General features: G+C 56.9%; 1 protein-coding gene across 2 annotated transcripts in view; it reads right to left on the bottom strand.

Annotated features, from left to right (window-relative positions):
* Nucleotides 1-10,724: 10,724 nt before the first annotated feature.
* GRINA (glutamate ionotropic receptor NMDA type subunit associated protein 1) overlaps nt 10,725-21,462 on the bottom strand; it is a 29,645-nt gene continuing 18,907 nt past the window's right edge. For both annotated transcript variants that reach the window (XM_084620491.1, XM_084620492.1), the window contains exons 2-7: nt 18,212-18,577; nt 16,517-16,629; nt 16,143-16,343; nt 14,623-14,751; nt 13,728-13,871; nt 10,725-12,770 (exon numbers count right to left, since the gene is read on the bottom strand). In XM_084620491.1, the coding sequence (XP_084476617.1) occupies nt 12,621-12,770; nt 13,728-13,871; nt 14,623-14,751; nt 16,143-16,343; nt 16,517-16,629; nt 18,212-18,548 (1,074 nt within the window). In that variant the 5' untranslated portion in view covers nt 18,549-18,577 and the 3' untranslated portion in view covers nt 10,725-12,620. The remainder of the gene's footprint in view (nt 12,771-13,727; nt 13,872-14,622; nt 14,752-16,142; nt 16,344-16,516; nt 16,630-18,211; nt 18,578-21,462) is intronic.

The raw sequence follows: 21,462 nt of genomic DNA, 5'->3' as shown, positions 1-21,462 counted from the left end.
TGGATATGTCTACACTATGAAATTAGGTCGAATTTAGTCGTTTTTTTAGAAATCATTTTTATACAGTCAGTTGTGTGTGTCCCTACACAAAATGCTCTAAATGCATTAACTCGGCGGAGCGCTTCCACAGTACCGAGGCTAGCGTGACTTCAGGAGCATTGCACTGTGGGTAGCTATCCCACAGTTCCCGCAGTCTCCGCCGCCCATTGGAATTCTGGGTTGAGATCCCAATGCCTGATGGGGCTAAAACATTGTCGCAGGTGGTTCTGGGTACATGTCGTCAGGCCCCCGTCCCCTCCCTCCCTCCGTGAAAGCAACGGCAGACAATCGTTTCGCGCCTTTTTTCCTGGGTTACCCGTGCAGACGCCATACCACGGCAAGCATGGAGCCCGCTCAGCTCACTGTCACCGTATGTCTCCTGGGTTCTGGCAGACGGGGTACTGCATTGCTACAGCAGCAGCAGCAACCCATTGCCTCGTGGCAGCAGATGGTGCAATAGGCCTGATAACCAGAGTCATCATGTCCTAGGTGCTCCTGGCCGCCTCGGCAAGGTCGGTCAGGAGCACCTGGGCAGACATGGGTACAGGGACATAAATAGGAGTGACTTGACCAAGTCATTCTCGTTAGTCCTGCCGGCAGTTGGCTTGCACCGTCTTCTGCCGAGCAGCCAGGAGATGAGGATGGCTAGCAGTCCTACAGCACCATCTGCTGCCAGCCTAAGATGTAAGAGATAGATGACGTGGATCAAAACAAGAAATAGACCAGATTTGTTTTGTATTCATTTGCTCCCTCTCTCCCTTCCTTCGTGAAATCAACGGCTAACAATTGTTTCAGTGAGGTCTGTCAGGGGCACCCCCAAAAGTTTAATGGAGATTCAGTCCTACCTGGAATACCAGGGGGAGGGATAGCTTAGTGGGTTGAGCATTGGCGTGCTAAACCCAGGGTTTTGAGTTCAATCCTTGAGGGGGCCATTCTGTATGACAGTTGTTTTTGTTTCTCCTTGATGTAAAGCCACCCCCTTTGTTGATTTTAATTCTCTGTAAGCCATGTCATCAGTCACCCCTCCCTCTGTCAGAGCAACGGCAGACAATCGTTCCGCGCCTTTTTTCTGTGCAGACGCCATACCAAGGCAAGCATGGAGCCCGCTCAGATCACTTTGGCAATTAGGAGCACATTAAACACCACACGCGTTATCCAGCAGTATATGCAGCACCAGAACCTGCCAGAGCGAAACCAGGCGAGTAGGCGACGTCAGCGCGGTGACGAGAGTGATGAGGACATGGACACAGACTTCTCTCAAAGCATGGGCCCTGGCAATGTGGGCATCATGGTGCTAACGGGGCAGGTTCATGCCGTGGAATGCCGATTCTGGGCCCGGGAAACAAGCACAGACTGGTGGGACCGCATAATGTTGCAGGTCTGGGACGATTCCCAGTGGCTGCGAAACTTTCGCACGCGTAAGGGCACTTTCATGGAACTTTGTGACTTGCTTTCCCCTGCCCTGAGGTGCAAGAATACCAAGATGAGAGCAGCCTTCACAGTTGAGAAGTGAGTGGCGATAGCCCTGTGGAAGCTTGCAACGCCAGACAGCTACCGGTCAGTCGGGAATCAATTTGGAGTGGGCAAATCTACTGTGGGGGCTGCTGTGATGCAAGTAGCCCACGCAATCAAAGATCTGCTGATATCAAGGGAGTGACCCTGGGAAATGTGCAGGTCATAGTGGATGGCGTTGCTGCAATGGGATTCCCTAACTGTGGTGGGGCTATAGACGGAACCCATATCCCTATCTTGGCACCAGAGCACCAAGCCGCCGAGTACATAAACCGCAAGGGGTACTTTTCAATAGTGCTGCAAGCTCTGGTGGATCACAAGGGACGTTTCACCAACATCAACGTGGGATGGCCGGGAAAAGTACATGACGCTCGCATCTTCAGGAACTCTGGTCTGTTTCAAAAACTGCAGGAAGGGACTTTCTTCCCAGACCAGAAAATAACTGTTGGGGATGTTGAAATGCCTATATGTATCCTTGGGGACCCAGCCTACCCCTTAATGCCATGGCTCATGAAGCCGTACACAGGCAGCCTGGACAGTGGTCAGGAGCTGTTCAACTACAGGCTGAGCAAGTGCAGAATGGTGGTAGAATGTGCATTTGGACGTTTAAAGGCGCGCTGGCGCAGTTTACTGACTCGCTTAGACCTCAGCGAAACCAATATTCCCACTGTTATTACTGCTTGCTGTGTGCTCCACAATATCTGTGAGAGTAAGGGGGAGACGTTTATGGCGGGGTGGGAGGTTGAGGCAAATCGCCTGGCCGCTGGTTATGCACAGCCAGACACCAGGGTGGTTAAAAGAGCACAGGAGGGTGCGCTGCGCATCAGAGAAGCTTTGAAAACCAGTTTCATGACTGGCCAGGCTACGGTGTGAAAGTTCTGTTTGTTTCTCCTTGATGAACCTCCCCCCCTTGGTTCACTCTACTTCCCTGTAAGCTAACCACCCGCCCCTCCTCCCTTCAATCACCGCTTGCAGAGGCAATAAAGTCATTGTTGCTTCATATTCATGCATTCTTTATTAATTCATCACACAAAGAGGGGGATAACTGCCAAGGTAGCCCGGGAGGGGTGGGGGAGGAGGGAAGGACAAGGCCACACTGCACTTTAAAACTTAAAAACTTAAAAAAATTTAAAAACTTATTGAATGCCAGCCTTCTGTTGCTTGGGCAATCCTCTGGGGTGGAGTGGCTGGTTGGCCGGAGGCCCCCCCACCACGTTCTTGGGCGTCTGGGTGAGGAGGCTATGGAACTTGGGGAGGAGGGCAGTTGGTTACACAGGGGCTGTAGCAGCGGTCTGTGCTCCTGCTGCCTTTCCTGCAGCACAACCATACACTGGAGCATATTGGTTTGATCCTCCAGCAGCCTCAGCATTGAATCCTGCCTCCTCTCATCACGCTGCTGCCACCTTTCAGCTTCAGCCCTCTCTTCAGCCCACCACTTACTCTCTTCAGCCCGTCACCTCTCCTCCCGGTCATTTTGTGCTTTCCTGCACTCTGACATTGTCTGCCTCCATGCATTCGTCTGTGCTCTGTCAGTGTGGGAGGACAGCATGAGCTCAGAGAACATTTCATCACAAGTGCGTTTTTTTCACCTTCTAATCTTTGCTAGCCTCTGGGAAGGAGAAGATCCTGTGATCCTTGAAACACATGCAGCTGGTGGAGGAAAAAAAAGGGACAGTGGTATTTAAAAAGACACATTTTCTAGAACAATGAGTACACTCTTTCACAGTAAACCTTGCTGTTAACATTACATACACAACACATGTGCTTTCATTATAAGGTTGCATTTTGCCTCGCCCCACCATGTGGCTAACAGCAGGGAACATTTCTGGTCAGCCACAGGCAAACAGCCCAGCAGGAACGGGCACCTCTGAGTGTCCCCTGAACAAAAGCACCTTTTTCAACCAGGTGACCATGAATGATATCACTCTCCTGAGGATAACACAGAGAGATAAAGAACGGATGTTGTCTGAACGCCAGTAAACTTACACTGCAATGCTTTGTTCTGCAATGATTCCTGACTATGTGCTATTGGCCTGGCGTGGTAAAGTGTCCTACCATGGTGGACGGAATAAAGCTGCCCTCCCCAGAAACCTTTTGCAAAGGCTTTGGGAGTACATCCAGGAGAGCTTTATGGAGAGTCCCTGGAGGATTTCCGCTCAATCCCCAGACACATTAACAGACGTTTCCAGTAACTGTACTGGCGGCAAATGCCAGGGCAAATTAATCATTAAACATGCTTGCTTTTAAACCATGTATACTATTTTAAAAGGTACACTCACCAGAGGTCCCTTCTCCGCCTGGTGTGTCTGGAGGCAGCCTTGGGTGGGTTCGGTGGGGACTGGCTCCAGGTCCAGGGTGAGAAACAGTTCCTGGCTGTTGGGAAAACTGGTTTCTCTGCTTGCTTGCTGTGAGCTATTTTCAACCTCCTCCTCATCTTCCTCGTCCCCAAAACCTGCTTCCGTGTTGCCTCCCACACCATTGATGGAGTCAAAGCACAGCGTTGGGGTAGTGGTGGCTGAACCCCCTAAAATGGCACGCAGCTCATCATAGAAATGGCATATTTGGGGCTCTGACCTGGAGCGGCCGTTTGCCTCTCTGGTTTTCTGGTAGGCTTGCCTCAGCTCCTTAAGTTTCAAGCGGCACTGCTTCGGGTCCCTGTTATGGCCTCTGTCCTTCATGCCCTGGGAGATTTTTACAAATGTTTTGGCATTTCAAAAGCTGGAACGGAGTTCTGGTAGCACGGATTCCTCTCCCCATACAGTGATCAGATCCCGTACCTCCTGTTCGGTCCATGCTGGCGCTCTTTTGCGATTCTGGGACTTCATCATGGTCACCTCTGCTGATGAGCTCTGCATGGTCACCTGCAGCTTGCCACACTGGCCAAACAGGAAATGAGATTCAAAATTCGCGGGCCTTGTTCTGTCTACCTGGCCAGTGCATCTGAGTTGAGAGCGCTGTCCAGAGCGGTCACAATGGAGCACTCTGGGATAGCTCCCGGAGGCCAATACCATTGAATTGCATCCACACGACCCCAAATTTGACCCGACAAGGCCGATTTCAGCGCTAATCCCCTTGTCGGGGGTGGAGTAAGGAAACTGATTTTAAGAGCACTTTAAGTCGAAAAAAAGGGCTTCGTCGTGTGGACGGGTGCAGGGTTAAATCGATTTAACACTGCTAAATTCTACCTCAACTCCTAGTGTAGACCAGGGTTTACAGTATTAGGCATAGACTTGCATGTTCTGTTTTATTTTGCTGGGTAATTCACTTTGTTCTGTCTGATATCACTTGGAACCATTAAATCCTACTTTTTGTATTTAATAAAATCACTTTTTACTTATTAATTAACCCAGAGTAAGTGATTAATACCTGGGGGAGCAAACAGCTGTGCATCTCTCTCTATCATAGAATAGATTCATAGAATATCAGGGTTGGAAGGGACCTCAGGAGGTCATCTAGTCCAACCCCCTGCTCAAAAGCAGGACCCATCCCCAATTAAATCATCCCAGCCAGGGCTTTGTCAAGCCTGACCTTAAAAACTTCTAAGGAAGGAGATTCCACCACCTCCCTAGGCAACGCATTCCAGTGTTTCACCACCCTCCTAGTGAAAAAGTTTTTCCTAATATCCAACTTAAACCTCCCCCACTGCAACTTGAGACCATTACTCCTTGTCCTGTCCTCTTCCACCACTGAGAATAGTCTAGAACCATCCTCTCTGGAACCACCTCTCAGGTAGTTGAAAGCAGCTATCAAATCCCCCCTCATTCTTCTCTTCCGCAGACTAAACAATCCCAGTTCCCTCAGCCTCGCCTCATAAGTCATGTGTTCCAGACCCCTAATCATTTTTGTTGCCCTTCGCTGGACTCTTTCCAATTTATCCACATCCTTCTTGTAGTGTGGGGTCCAAAACTGGACACAGTACTCCAGATGAGGCCTCACCAATGTCGAATAGAGGGGAACGATCACGTCCCTCGATCTGCTCGCTATGCCCCTACTTATACATCCCAAAATGCCATTGGCCTTCTTGGCAACAAGGGCACACTGCTGACTCCTATCCAGCTTCTCGTCCACTGTCACCCCTAGGTCCTTTTCCGCAGAACTGCTGCCTAGCCATTCGGTCCCTAGTCTGTAGCTGTGCATTGGGTTCTTCCGTCCTAAGTGCAGGACCCTGCACTTATCCTTATTGAACCTCATCAGATTTCTTTTGGCCCAATCCTCCAATTTGTCTAGGTCCCTCTGTATCCTATCCCTGCCCTCCAGCGTATCTACCACTCCTCCCAGTTTAGTATCATCCGCAAATTTGCTGAGAGTGCAATCCACACCATCCTCCAGATCATTTATGAAGATATTGAACAAAACCGGTCCCAGGACCGACCCCTGAGGCACTCCACTTGACACCGGCTGCCAACTAGACATGGAGCCATTGATCACTACCCGTTGAGCCCGACAATCTAGCCAACTTTCTACCCACCTTATAGTGCATTCATCCAGCCCGTACTTCTTTAACTTGCTGACAAGAATACTGTGGGAGACCGTGTCAAAAGCTTTGCTAAAGTCAAGATACAATACATCCACTGCTTTCCCTTCATCCACAGAACCAGTAATCTCATCATACAAGGCGATTAGATTAGTCAGGCATGACCTTCCCTTGGTGAATCCATGCTGGCTGTTCCTGATCACTTTCCTCTCATGTAAGTGCTTCAGGATTGATTCTTTGAGGACCTGCTCCATGATTTTTCCGGGGACTGAAGTGAGGCTTACTGGCCTGTAGTTCCCAGGATCCTCCTTCTTCCCTTTTTTAAAGATTGGCACTACATTAGCCTTTTTCCAGTCATCCGGGACTTCCCCCGTTCGTCACGAGTTTTCAAAGATAATGGCCAATGGCTCTGCAATCACAGCCGCCAATTCCTTCAGCACTCTCGGATGCAACTCGTCCGGCCCCATGGACTTGTGCACGTCCAGCTTTTCTAAATAGTCCCTAACCACCTCTTTCTCCACAGAGGGCTGGCCATGTATTCCCCATGTTGTGATGCCCAGCGCAGCAGTCAGGGAGCTGACCTTGTTCGCGAAGACAGAGGCAAAAAAAGCATTGAGTACATTAGCTTTTTCCACATCCTCTGTCACTAGGTTGCCTCCCTCATTCATTAAGGGGCCCACACTTTCCTTGGCTTTCTTCTTGTTGCCAACATACCTGAAGAAACCCTTCTTGTTACTCTTAACATCTCTCGCTAGCTGCAGCTCCAGGTGCGATTTGGCCCTCCTAATTTCATTCCTACATGCCCGAGCAATATTTTTATACTCCTCCCTGGTCATATGTCCAACCTTCCACTTCTTGTAAGCTTCTTTTTTATGCTTAAGATCCGCTAGGATTTCACCATTAAGCCAAGCTGGTCGCCTGCCATATTTACTATTCTTTCGACACATCGGGATATCAGTGTTATAGAGGGCGAACAATCTATGAGTTTACCCTGTATACGCTTTATACAAAGTAAAACGGATTTATTTGGGGTTTGGATCCCATTGGGAGTTGGGCACCTGAGTGTTAAAGACAGGAATGTTTCTTAAGCTGTTTTCAGTTAAGCCTGCAGCTGTTGGGGGAAAATGCAAAGTTGGGATGGCTGAGGTGTCATACCCCAGGGTACTACCAGAGGTTTGTACCCCACTTTAGCTCCCTGGCAGCTCCCCTCAGGGAGCTTTGTAGGAAGGGAAAGCTGGACAAGCTGGTCTGGACTGAGCAGTGCCAGAGGTCTCTCTGTGCACTAAAGGGGGCACTTATCCAAAGCCCGGTGCTGGTAAACCTGGATTTTAATAAACCCTTCCTGGTGTTCACCGATGCCTCAGACACCGGGCTGGGTGCGGTGCTGATGCAAACTGATACTAAGGGGGAGAGACACCCCACTGTGTACTTGATCAAGAAGCTGCTGCCCCGGGAGCAGCACTACGCGGCCATAGAGAAGGAACGCCTGGCCATGGTGTGGGCCCTTAAAAAGCTGCAGCCAGATCTTTTTGACAGGTTTCAGAGTAGCAGCCGTGTTAGTCTGTATTCGCAAAAAGAAAAGGAGGACTTGTGGCACCTTAGAGACTAACCCATTTATTTGAGCGTGAGCTTTCGTGAGCGACAGCTCACTGCATCGGATGCATCCAATGAGTATCTAAGGTGCCACAAGTCCTCCTGTTCTCTTTGCATATCTTTTTGCGCAGTGCTTCACGGTGTGCACTGACCATTCGCCCCTGACCTGGCTGCACCAGCTGAACGGGGCTAATGCCAAGCTGCTGAGATGGAGCCGGCTCCTCCAGGGTTATGACATGGAGGCGGTCCATGAGAGCGGGAGTGCCACGGTTATGGCCGATGCTTTGTCACGGGGCGGGGGCCCTGAATTTCCCCAGGTCACTGGCCAAGTGACCCCGCTCAGTTCAGACTCGAAGGGGAGAGAGAGGTGACAAAGCAGGGGGGTTTCTTGTTTTTCCAATGGTTTGCAGGCGGAGGGGGTGGGACGCAGTTTCCCTGGGTGTTACGGGTTTAACAAGGTGGTGGGAGAGGGAGTTTGTTGTTTCAGAGGGCCAGCGAATGGCTTGGAGAATGGATAGCCCAGCAACTGGTGACCGGGAGGCCTGGCTGCGGAGAGAGGACTCCGGTGACCGGACCAGCCGGTTCTAGCCAGAGGGGAAACAAAGGGCAGATGAGAGGAGAGGCTGAGGGGGAGAGGAGACCCAGCCGGCCTGTTTACCTGGGGCAGAAGACAAAGGACAGAAGTGGGATTTGGGGGACGGGGATAATCAGATGCCCAGCTGGAAGGAGGGGCTTCTGGACTGTGGGGGGAAGAGGGCAACCAGAGCCCATGTGGATGTGGGACAGACCTAGATGTGCTTTGCTGAGGGAGGCCAGGCAAGTTTCCTGTGCTGGGTTCAGACGTTCAATAAACCTTCCTTTTTTATGCTGTCTGAGAGTCACTCCAGTCTAGAGATCGGGGTTGCATCATTCCCTCTGGGAGTGGAGGCCATGGGGGTCCAGAGCGAGGGGACACCTAGAGGGGGGCTATTGACAAAGCCAGGTGGTGCAGTCCGGGGAGGTGGAAGGGTCAAAGGGCCTAACCCCACAGAGGGAGTGCAACCCTCGAGAAGGGCTGTCAGACTGAAGGGGGTTACTCCCAGGGGCCTTACAGAGCCGAGAGGGCACAGATCCTGTGAGTCTGTGAGAGCCAGTTACTGTTCCCTCCCCCGCCACACACAGAGTAACAGAAAATGTGGAAATAGCAGAAGTCCTAAATGACTTTTTTGTTTCAGTTTTCACCAAGAAGGTTGGTGGTGACTGGACGTCTAGCACAGTGAATGCAAGTGAAAATGAGGTAGGATCAGAGGCTAAAATAGGGAAAGGACAAGTTAAAAATTATTTAGACAAGCTAGAGATTTTCAAGTCACCAGGGCCTGATGAAATGCATCCTAGAATACTCAAGGAGCTGACAGAGGAGATAGCTGAGTCATTAGCGATTATCTTCTAAAAGTCCTGGAAGACGAGAGAGATTCCAGAGGACTGGAAAAGGGCAAATATAGTGCCCATTTATAAAAAGGGGAAGAAGGACAACCCAGGGAATTACAGACCCAGAAACTTCTGTACCCAGAAAGATAATGGAGCAAATAATTAAGCAATCAATGTGCGAACACCTAGAAGATAACGAGGTGATAAGTAAAAGTCAGCATGGATTTGTCAAGAACAAATTATGTCAAACCAACCTGATAGCTTTCTGTGACAGGGTAACAAGCCTTGTGGATAAGGGGGACGTGGTAGATGTGGTATACCTTTACTTTAGAAAGGCTTTTGATACTGTCTTGCACGACCTTCTCATAAACAAACTAAGGAAATGCAATCTAGATGGAACTACTATAAGGTGGGTGCATAACTAGCTGGAAAACTGTTCCCAGAGAGGAGTTATCAATGGTTCACAGTCATGCTGGAAGGGCATAATGAGTGGTGTCCCGCAGTGATCGGTTCTGGGTCCAGTTCTGTTTAATATCTTCATCAGTGATTTAGATAATGGCATAGAGAGTACACTTATAAAGCCTGTGGACAATACCAAGCTGGGAGGGATTGCAAGTGCTCTGGATTCAAAATGATCTGGACAAACTGGAGAAATGGTCTGAAGTAAATAGGATGAAATTCAATAAGGACAAATGCAAAGTATGCCACTTAGGAAGGAGCAATCAGTTGCACACATACAAAATGGGAAATGACTGCCTAGGAAGGAGCACTGCAGAAAGGGATCTGGGGGTCATAGTGGATCACAAGCTAAATATGAGTCACCAGTGTAACGCTGTTGCAAAAAAAGCGATCATCATACTGGGCTGTATTAGCAGGAGTGTTGTAAGCATGACAGGAGAAGTAATTCTTCTGCTCTACTGCGCCCTGATGAGACCTCAGCTGGAGTATTGTGGCCAGTTCTGGGCACCACATTTCAGGAAAGATGTGGACAAACTGGAGAGAGTCCGGAGAAGAGCAACAAAAATGATAAAAGGGCTAGAAAACCTGACCTGTGAGGGAAGATTGAAAACACTGGGCTTGTTTAGTCTGGAGAAGAGAAGACAGAGGGGACGTACAAGTTTTCCTAGTACATAAAAGGTTGTTACAAGGAGAAAGGAGAAATTTTTTTTTCTTGTTTACTTTTGAGGCTACAACAAGCAGCAATGGTCTTAAATTCCAGCTAGGGAGGTTTAGGTTGGACATTAGGAAAAAATTCCCAACTGTCAGGGTGGTTTGGCACTGGAATAAATTGCCTAGGGAAGTTGTGGAATCTCCGTCATTGGAGACATTTAAGAGCAGGTTAGACAACCCCCCCTCAGGAAGGGTCTAGATAATTGTCCTGCCATGAGTGCAGAGAACTGGACTAGATGACCTCTCTAGTCCCTGCCAGTCCTACAGTTCTATGACTGAGGGGTTGGCATGTTGGCTAACCTGTACAGAGCCAGCGGGCCTGGGCTGCCCGAGGCCATTGGTTTCAGGGACTGACCCACAGCAGGCAGGGACATACTAAGGCAGTGGCAGGGAGAGGTACTGTCACACCATGCCTAGGAGAGAGGGCAGCACAGTGATACAGACACTTCACCTGCACCCAGCTGCTGCTGGCAGGGGGAGCAGCAGCTGCACGAAAGCCCAGCCCAAGAAGGACGAGAGGAGCCCAATGCTTTGTACATTCTCACTTTATTAGGACATCCTATTTATACAGATGAGTGCAGAGTGGCTCTGGGCTCGGGGCACAGGGACAGCCAGGCAGCATGCAGCAGTGCAGGGACCCCACTCGAGCACCACACCCCAGAACCTCCTGCCACGGGAGTCCAGGCAGCTCAGCAGTGCTCACAGCCTGCCTGTGCTACCAGGAGACTGTACGTGTGGTTGGGGCACAGGGGCTGCCGGGACAGAGATGGCATTTATATCCCTGCCCCTACACGGCCCCAGGGTCTGTCAGGGCCTTCCCTTGCTCCAGGGGGCGGGAGGGGCTCTGGGATCGATCTTTCTGTGCTGGTCTCCGCTGGCTGCGCCATGTAGTGCTATGGAGCCCAAATGGTGCAGCAGGCCCCCCCCACTTGCCCCATGATACCCCCAGGTGTGGGGGGCAGGCACAGGTGCTTGTTGCTCTGCTGAAGTCTTCTCCCCTGGCCCTGACAGTGCCCTGCTCCTGAGGAGAGGGAGCCAGGAGCCCAAGGGCTAGTAACCTTGCTCTAGAGCAAGAACCTCCTCAGCCAGCCCCTTGCTCCCTTTGATGTCTAGCTGCCAAGTGGGCTGGCACACAGGGAGGGAGAGGTCTGCACAACTCAAGGTATGCAGCTCCCTGGCCCCAGGGACTGGTGTGCAGAGGGGATGGCAAAGTGGTCTCTGGGCTGCCCAGCAGGGCGAGCCTCACCCAGGTCTCTCCTGGTGCCGCTTGTTTAGCCAGGCCTCTGGGCAGGGGGCAGTGTAGATGCTGCTCGTGCAGGGGGCGCCCCAGGAGAGGGCTGGGACGGGGAAAGGAGAGTCTGGACGGGTGCAGGTCTCACATCTAGACAGAACTTTATTAACAGCAGCATCCAGTGACATACAGAACGACAGGGACCCAGCCCTCTGGCCACCTGGAGCAGGAGGAAGCTGGGCTGCATGGAAAAGGAAGGCAGGGCCGTGGTGCAGCCCACACCAGGTGCTCGTGGGAGGGGAACTGGGCAGAGCCCTGCACTCACCCCCGGGCCAGCCATGCATAGCACCTTGGGAAGCAGCCTCAAGGGGGCTGCACACCAGGGCACTCTGGGGAGCGGCCTGCACTCAGCCCCCCCAGTTAGCCCCCCCACACCACCACCAATGGTTCAGGGTCTCAAACATCTTCATGACTAACTGTAGTGAATACAGGCAGGTGCTGCCAGGCCCAGCAGGGGCACCGCTTGGGAGGCACTGCCCAGCCTGTCAGATCTCTGGGGCCAGGCGCTAACAGAGCCGGTGCTTTGAAGCTCTCTCTGGTTGTCTCACGAAATGCCAAGGCCTGATCTGCCTGTGTGAGGCAGCCCTGCCACTCGAGGGTAGCGCCTGGGGCCAGAGTGGGCTTCAATCCATTCACCAGTGGGAGGCTGGGGACGCAGCTGGCTACCGACAGCTGAGAGGAGCAGTAGCAGCCAAAGAGCTGCCTCTGGCAGAGGGGGGGAGCAGCATGCTTGGGACACAGCCAGGCAGAGACATTCCCTGAAGCAAGACAGCGGCTCCTAACGTGGTGCAGAGCAAAGCGATTTATACACCCCCCGCCCCGCGTGCACCCAGCCCCACACCCCCACGCAGCACGGGCAGCCCAAGGATGGAGAGCGTCCCTCATCCCATGATGGCCCAGGGCGGGTCCTTCCAAAACCATGAGCCCAGTGCAGCTCAGATGCTCCCAACCCCACTGTCCTTCCTGAAGAACTGGTAAGGTGACCATGGGTCAAAATAACTAGAACACGAGAACCAACAACGAGATGCCATGAAAACAACACAGCAAATGGCTATGGGGGAGCAGGGCCGGGGTGGGGGCAGTGAGGTGGGGCTGGCACAGGAGGTTACCCTACTCTCCGCAGCAGCGGGTGCGCTAGTCCTTGGCCCGGCCGATGATGGCCAGGATGTAGAGGAAGATGTTGATAATATCCGTGTAGAGGTTGAGGGCGGCAAAGACGTATTCCTCCGGGCTCAGGGACAGCTGCTTGTTCCCCAGGATCATCTGAGTGTCCACCGCTAGGAACTGCAAGGGGGGAAGGGGGTCACCAGGAAGTGCATGCCAGTCCTGGCAACAAGCCTGACACACCAGCACGCTTTCTGTGGGGACCATGCCTGGCTGCCCAGCTGCAGGCCTTGCCAGCAGCTCTGCTGCCCAGGAGAATGCAGCCCCCCCGTCCTGCACATGGCATGGCAGGAGGGACGGTCCGTGCCAGGCTGCGCCTCTTGCCCCCCTGCACACGGGGGTGCTCTGGAAATGCTGCCAGGATGGAGGGGCATGGACAGTGTCACACCCAGGAGCAGAGCACTGGGGGTTGGGTGATCCAAAGGGATGGGCCGTCCCTGGCCATGGCTGACACTGCCCTGCCAAGCTCCTCCCTCCCTGAGCAGGGTCTCCAACACCCCTCCCGCTCTAGGTGTGGGGATGGGTCCCAGTGCCAGCCCAGACAGGGCTCTCTGGCTTGGTGAGCAAGAGCTGGGACTTGGCCCCTCCCACCTACCAGCTGCCACCATCTCAAAAACGGGGGCGTTTATCCAGGCACGACGGCTGGCCCCACAGCCGACACTGGGACCCCGTGTTCATGCCCACCCCCACCGCAGAGCCGTGGTTCGAGCTGGGACGAGGCAAGAGCAGAAACAAGCTCCCAGGTGGTGCCATGAAGAGGGTCTGAAGCTATGCCAGTTCTAGAGCTGTCCCCAGCGCACAGCTCCAGGCCGGCTCTCCGGCAAGGTGCTCACCCACGGGCACAGGGATGGGGTGGCCATAGCTAGACTCGCAGCTGGAGAGGGTGGATTTTAAGGCCCAAGGGGCGCGGCGCCCATGACCCTGGGGGTTTGGTTTCTCAGTTGGGGTGAGGCAGCCACATCCCCATGCGGGAGGGGTTCATCAGGCAGAGCTGGCCCATCTGAGGCCCTGACGAGCCTCTAGGCCGAGCTCCCTGGCTCCCACCCATGCAGCCACCCCGCCCCGGCAGACACTCACACAGGTGAAGAGCAGGGCTCCCAGCGAGGCATAGACAATGTCCATGATGCGGTTCCGGATGAAGATACACAGGATGGAGAAGATGATCAGCACCACCAGGCAGACGATCAGCACGCCCCGGCACGAGGTGAAGTCGTACTTGGTCTGCAGGAGAGGACGACGGGCCATTGGGTCGTCACATGCAGGGTCTCCAGCCCCTGCCCTTGTGGCTGGGCAGTGCCTGACCCCAGCACTGCTTGGCCTGCTGGAGGAGCTGAAAGGAGCCCTGCTTTGGGCCCAGGTCTCTGCTTTCCAGGCAGCTCCCCCAGGAGCCCAGACATGGGCCGGCTATTGCAGTGCTGGCTGCCCAGCCCCAAGCAAGGCTACGGCATGACTGGGTCCGAAAGCGAATTCCCTGGGAACCAGCACAGGCTGCACCTGGATCCTGCCAACCCCACGTCCAGCTCCCAGGGACGCTGCCGTTCCCGCTAAGCACAATCCACACCCACCGCAGCTTGAGCACGTGGAGCTGTTAGCGGGCAGGTGCTGCCCCAGCCCAAGGGCTCTGGAGCATCAACCCCTTAGTAGCATGAAGGCACAGACGGTGCCAGGGAAGCTACTGCAGCAGGGACTGACTCCTAATGGCAGGAGTCTGGCTAAGGCTCAGACTGGAGGGCACAGCTGGGCAGTGACCCACAGGTGCCAGGGCCCCAGGCACAGCCATATCCCCAGGAGGGGACAGCCTGGGGCTCCTGGCTCCCCGCTCTCACAGTTGGAAAGGCAGGTGCCAACCCCTCATTCCCCAGACAGCCACAGGGCTTCTAGTGAAGGGATCCCCCCTGGGTGGCCTAACAGCGAGCTCCCAGCCCAGCCTGGGGACAGAGCGCTGGCAGGGAGAGAGCCCAGCCCCCCTCACCTGCAGGGAGAAGAGGACAACGGTGAAGCAGACAGCGGCTGTGATGCCCACAGCCATGATGACGGCGTCCGTTTCGTAGAAGCTGGCGATCATCCCCACCATGTAGGAGAGGCTGATGGTCAGGATGGACTGGAGAGAAGGGACATGCGTTAGAGGGAGGCGGGGACTGGGGCAGGCACCCGGGTGAGGGGCACCCCCAGCTGCCAGGGAAGCAGCCTGGGCACCACCATCCAGCCCTGAGCCATAAACCCTTAGTGCCACAACAGCCTCATTCCCCTGGGGACCCATCTGCAGCACGCACCGGAAAGCCCAAAGCTGGAAACCTACAACCCCAAGAGGGGCTCGGCCTGGAGAGTGCCCAGCTGGGGAGAATGGTGAACGAACGGTTTACAGCCTTTGCTGGAGGGAACGGCCACCTGCTAAAAGCCTAGCACATGGCCATCAGAAGGGGTCTCCACCTCCTGCCCCAATGCAGCCAGCTCACGCCCAACCAAAGGGACAAGAAAGTACGACTAGCCCTGCGTTCAGCCAAAAGCAAGTGTAATGAAATCTCACCCCAGATCCACCAGGGACCGTGGCCATGGGGCTGTTATTGGCTCTGTGCTCAGGACCTAGGGGGCTGCGCTTGGGGTCAGTGCTAACACAGGAGAGCACCCTGTCACAGAGTGTGGGGGAGTCCGGGCCCTGCACCCCCACTTCCTGCGATTCCCCGTGACTCTCAGCCAGCCAGTAAAATGGAAGGTTTATTAGACAACAGGAACACAGTCCAGACAGAGCTTGTAGGTACTAACAGGACCCCTCAGTCAGGTCCCTCTGGGGGACAGGGAGCTTAGATCCCAGCCTTGGGGCTCCCTCCGTTTTTCCCCAGGCCACTCCAAACTGAAACCCCTTCAGTCATCTCACCCAGCCTCCCCCGGCTCCTCCTCCAGCCTTTGTCCAGTTCCCCAGGCAGAAGATGTCACCTGGCCCCATCCCTCCTCCTGGCTCAGGTGACAGGCTCAGGTATCGTCCCTCAAGTGAAGTCACCCCCTGCTACCCCATCCCCAATGCAGACAGTCCCAGTAAAACTCCCTGGCAACATCCCCAGGTCAATCCTCCCCACTCCGTCACACGCCCCCTATGGGGCTCCACCCCAGAGCCAGCAGCGCAGCACCTCCTAGTGCCTCCCTGGGCTCAACACCCCTGCACCGCCCAGCCCCTTCTCAGCAGGGCTGACTCAGCTCAGCACTCCTGGAGGGAGGTGCAAGACCATGGGGGAAGGGGTACAAGCACCCTGCGTAAGCAGCTGGGTAGGGAGACTCCCCGGAGCACTCAGCCACGGCACCGCTGAGACTGGCCATGCAGCACAGGGCGGGGGTCGTACGGGGATGGGGCAGCATAGGGAACAGCACGACGGGTGGGGAGAGCGTCTCCAGCCTGCCCCAGAGCAGACAGAGGGCCCCTCCCACTCACCCCAAGCGAGAGGGGATTTCAGGGGTGGGGCTGCAAGAGCCACGCTGGGCCTGGAGGCTGGTGCTCACCAGGGCGACCAGGTTCCAGGGGTACTTGCGGCGGAACTCCCCACAGCAGCTCAGCACGATCAGCGAGATGAAGAAGACGGCGTAGGAGACATAGTACGTCCAGACGTTGCGCCTCACAAAGCCCTTCACGCCCTTCACAAAGGTGAAGATGGCCACGAAGGCGAAGGTCACGCTCAGCTGGAGGGTCAGCACCAGGAACACCTGGAAGGGCACACGGCATGGGTGAGGGCAGGGCCCCTCTCCCCCACCATAGGGAATCTTCCCCTACCCCCACGCAAAGAGGGGCCCCCTCCCACCTCCTCCAGTGGGGATCACAGGCCCTTGGCCCCTGCCCAGCCTGACTGAAGCACCCCAGTGCACTGGGAGCCCCTCACCTTGCGGATGAAGGCCTGGCGGATGCTCTTGTCATCCCAGTGGGTGATGGGGAAGTCCTGGTTGTCATAGTACGAGGGCGGCCCCTCCTCATGGTAGTTACTGTGCAGCGGAGCTGGAGAAAGGGGGAGTAAGACAGAAGCTGGTGCAGAGCCCTTCAGCCCCCTGGCCCTGGCCAGGAGCAGCCCAGCGCCCAAGAAGAACTAAGCTCCAGGGGAGCAGGCCCCGGGCCAGATGGGTGCTGGGCTCTACCGCACGCACTGCGGCACCTTGCCCCACATCTCCAGCCCCACCCCTTGGGAGATCACGTCCTGGCTATGCCTCAGGAGCGCAGCTCACCAACTCTGATGGCCATGGTGCCAGTCTCCAGGGCACATGGGGAGGGCTCACTCCGTCTGGTGGTGGGAGTGCCGCACACGGAGACGAGAAAGGCAGGTGAGAGGGTCAGGCAGGGCTGGGAGCGGTGGGCAGAGCTGGTCAGGAGCATGGCTGTGCCTGCCACACCCCACCTGAGGGCACTGGTGTGGGGAGGCAGGAGCCCACGCCCTGCGCCTCTCAGAGGGCTGGAGGGAGCCTGAAGCTGCCCCCCACACCCAGCCTGTCTCCCCCGGGTCTCCCATGCCCAGCCCGTCTCCCACTGGCCCCCTTGCCAGCGTGGCATGGGAAGGTGGCTGCAGCATCCTCTCCCCAGGAGCTCCATGCTGGCTTGTGCTGCGCGCACCAGGGCGAACAGTCACAGGCGCAGCTCAGCAATTCCTCTGTGGCTAAGAGAGCATGCCAGACACCACCATGCCCCCTCCCCGATGGTGGAGGGCCGGCAGGAAACAGGGCCCTGGTTTGTGGCTAGGCCTCACCTGCCCCAGGGAGGGGAGGCTGCAGGAGTCTCCTCTTCTCTCCCTGGGGTGCAAGAGGGCTGCAGGCAAGGGACTCCCCGTTCTTCTCCAGAGGAAGCAACTGCTGCTGTCCCCACGGCAGAGTTCCCGGGCAGAGAAGCCCTCACAGCTGCAGCAGCAGGGAGTGGGCAGGTGGAGAGCACTGAGCCCCAGCGATTCTGGTGACCTTGGCCAAGCCACACCAATTCAGCCCCCAAATCCCACCCCTCACTCAGACCTCTGGGCCCAGAGAGCTCCTCAGACTGGGAGTGTTACCGCTGCCCTACCGTGCCCAGGAGTCATGGATCCCATTGCAAAGTGGTGTCTAGGGACCTGTTTACACAGACACTGCACCAGGTTAACCAGTTTCCCTGTCTCCCTGAGGTCTAGATCCTGGGTTATTCTCACAGAGCCTATGTCCAGAGCCCGCCACATAACCCAGATCCCCCTCACTTGGCCCCCCAGGGATGGGGCTGGCTCTGCATCTTTCACCCCATTTCCCAGCAGCTCGCCCCCACCCTTGAGGGCGCAGGTACTATCCCCAGGGCCACAGCAGGTGCAGAGCAGACCTGGGAGCCCCAGGAGGAGTCTGGCAGCTCTGCATGGCAGCAGGTCAGAGGTCACCACTAGCTGCCGCAGACTTTGGGGAGAGGCCTCCAGCTGGACCGGCAGCACCTGCTGGGACTCCAGGCAGGCGGAATGCAGCCTGGCTGCTGGGAGGGTTCGGGTCTCGCTCAGCTCTAGAGGGGGATGGGGCAGCCCCCCCAGGCATGCCCTCCCCACTGCCTCTGCCCCGCCTCCCACGGGAGCAGTAATATCACTTACAGCCTTGGTCCTCTGAGACTATGGGCTGTGGCTGGGCGTACGGCGGCTGCACATACGGCCCTGGTGGACACGGCCCCTGAGGATACGCGCCTGCTGGTGGATATGGCCCCTGAGGATACGGGGCTGGTGGGTACGGCCCAGGCCCTTGAGGGTACGGGCCCTGCGGAAAGCCCGGCTGGTTGTAGGGTCCTGGCTGGAACTGGGGCTGTGGATAGGGTGCTGTCGGGAAGGGGGGCTGTGCGTAGGCTGGCGGGGCAGGAGGCTGCTGCCCAGGGAAGGCAGGGCTTGGAGTGGGGAAGCCATCGCCCGACACCAGGAAGCTCTTCTCGTGGGACATGTTCCAAGGTGCTCACTGCCGCTTCAGTACTGAGGAGAAAACACACAGAGGGGGTGTTAGAGGCCTTGCTCCCGAGTCCCCCCCACTGCCAGCCAGCCACAGCCTGAGGGGCCCCCCAAAGCCCAGCCTCCCAGGCAGCCTCCTGGACCCATCCTTTCTGGAGCAGACAGGACTAGATGCTCCCCACCAGCTGGCTCCCCAGCCCCCCACCAATCCATACCCCCCCACGACTGCCTCCCTGCCCCCCCCCATCACCCTATGCCGCTGCCTCCCCCCGTGGCTGCCTCCATCCCCCCGCCCGCAGCTGCCATCACCCCATGGCTGCCTCCCCAGCCCCCCACCACCCATTGCCTCATGCCCCCATGACCTCCCCAGCCCCCCCATTGCCCGCCTGCCTCCTCCCCAGCCCCTGTGCCCCACCCCTGCTCCCCCCCAGGCTCGCTCGGGGGGGCCCACATCACCCAGCCGTGAGGTGTCTCTGCTAGGGAGCAGGCTGACCCAGTTCCCGTGGCTCTGTCGCCACGGTAACCAGGGCCTAGCGCCAGCATCGCCCCCCCCACAGGCTGGAGACGGGGGTCGGGCAGCCGGCAGCACCCTCTCCCCCACCTCCTGTTCCCGGGGGCCCCACTGCTCAGCTCTGCCTGCAGGCCTGCCCCGGCCCCAGACCTGCCTGAGGCCCCCTTGCTCCCACCCGGCCCCGGCCAGCTCAGAGGGAAGGGGGCACCTTGCGGGGGGCTCTGGGGAGGGCCCCTGCTCCCCACAGGGCTCCACCAGCCCCATGCTCCTGGCAGCCCCTTTCCCTCCCGGGCGCCCAGAGGGAACAGCAGCCGGGACCGGGCGGGGAGGCCAGGCGCTGGAGCCGGGCGGTCCGGACACGGAGCCCCCAGCAAGGAGCAGTACGGAGCTGCTGACGCCTGGCAGGCCAAATGGAAGGCCCTGCTGGTCCGGATCTGGCTGTTGGGGGGCTGCCTCAGGGCTAAGGTGACCAGACCGTGTGAAAAATCGGGATGGGGGGGTAAACAGGCACTTATATAAGACAAAGCCCCAAAATATCACGACTGCCCCTATCAAATCAGGACATCTGGTCACCCTACTCGGGGTGCCCTGTGACTGCATGGGTGGCAGGTCCCTGCACTGCCAGAAGGGTCCGTCTAACACAGCCCGCAGGAGAGCGGGGCTTGGGGGGTTTCAGAGCCCCAGTCGAACTCCACGCGCATCTACACCGCCATCGTCCAAGCGCTAGCCCGCGCCCGGCTGGGGGGCTGCTGCACAGGCTGTGCGGAGGTACCCGAGGCACCTTGGGCAGCCACCACGCAGGAGGGGCAGGAAGGGGCTGTTACTCAGGCCTCCTGCGCGCAACAGCTGACAACGACCCTGCCCGCTCCCCAGTCCCCTAGCGAATCTCCCCTGGCTTTTCCAGGGAGACAGGGCCCCGTTCACCCCCCACCCCCCCCCAAGGGTCACCTCCGTCCACCCCTGCTGCAGAACTTCCCCTCTGGCCAGATCCCTCCTCCCCGGGCCCCACTGCCCCCCACCACAGGGACCCCCACTGCCCGCAGGACCCTCTCCCCACCCCACTGCAGGGCTTCCCCTCTGCCCAGGTCCCTCATTCCAGGCCCCACTGCTCTCCCCCGCAGGGACCCCTGCCGGCACAGGGCTCCCCCCACCCTGGGCCCTCTGCCTACCACACAGAAGCAAAGAAGGACACAAGCCCATTTTCCTTCTTTCCAGAAGTGGCGACGACAGCCTAGCAGCGCTGGCCACACAGCATGCAGGCCGGGATCCGTAGTCTCCAGGGCCGCAGCTGCAGCCGAGGCGCCCATGGGGTTAACCGCCAGGGCAGATGCACGCTACTCCATTGTACACAGCTGCTGCCAAGTTCCCACGCCCCCCATGTGGGTCTTGGGCAGGCTCCTGCCATGACAGGTTGGCATGGAGTGCAACAGACGAGGTGCCACCCTGCCAGCAGGCCTAGGAGCAGAAGCCAGAGTACACCCCACCCAGAATACCGGTGGCCAGCACCCTTCCTTGGGCTCCCTCCCTACCTGTGCTGCACAGGGCTGGCCACTGAGCACCGGCCGTGTCCAGGGGCTGGCAGGCAGAGCTCTCCAGGTTGGAGCTGCTGTGCCAGGAGCAGGAGAGACCTGGCGCTGCCCAGCCCCCAGCAGGGCAACGCCCCTTCTTGTAAACACCAGGGCTCATTTCTCAGGCAGCATCAGCGGGAGCTGGGCCTGCTGCCACGAGGATCCAGGGAAATCCTATCTAAGTCCCAGCATCAGCTGGCTCTGGCACTGCAGGGCCAGTGCTGCTCCCTGCCCTGGGTTCAGTCCAACTTTCTCCTGCAAGTAATTTACAAGCAGCACAGCTGCCCCCTGGGCCTGAAGGGCTGAAACCCCACAGCGCAGCCTCCACCACAGCACCACCCACGGGATTTAACACCGTCCGTGAGACCAAGCCGGCGTCAGTCACACAGCCTAGGCATCCAGAGCTCCCAGCCACCCGGCACAGCCCCCACATACCGCACACCCCTTCCCAGGGCCCAGCAGCTCCCAGGAACGCCCCCACAGGCCCACTCGGAAACACAGAAGTGTTTCCTTCGGTCCTGGTGAGAGACGCAAGCCCCGGTTATCCCCATGCGCAGTACAGCTGCAATGCCAGCTTCCCATCGGCAATACTCCTCCTTGGGCTGGGTCCACCCTTACGAGCGGGAAGGGGGTGTGACGAAGTGGGAATATTTTTGAGAGTCCTGTTTGTGCCTCAGTTTCCCCCAGATGCCGCATTGTTGCCTACTGTTTGCTCTCCAGGCAGGCGGAGACACATGGGTGGGTTGTCCCCAGCTTTCCAGACCTCAGCCCCACACCAATGGAAGAGATGAGAAGACAATGTCAAAGCCAGTTGCCTGGACATTGACACC

The sequence above is a fragment of the Lepidochelys olivacea genome (genome assembly GCF_965140295.1).
Source record: "Lepidochelys olivacea isolate rLepOli2 genome assembly, chromosome: 2".
Classification (NCBI taxonomy): domain Eukaryota; kingdom Metazoa; phylum Chordata; order Testudines; family Cheloniidae; genus Lepidochelys; species Lepidochelys olivacea.
Note: the sequence above shows the minus strand (reverse complement) of the source record. Positions and strands in the feature narration are given on the sequence as shown.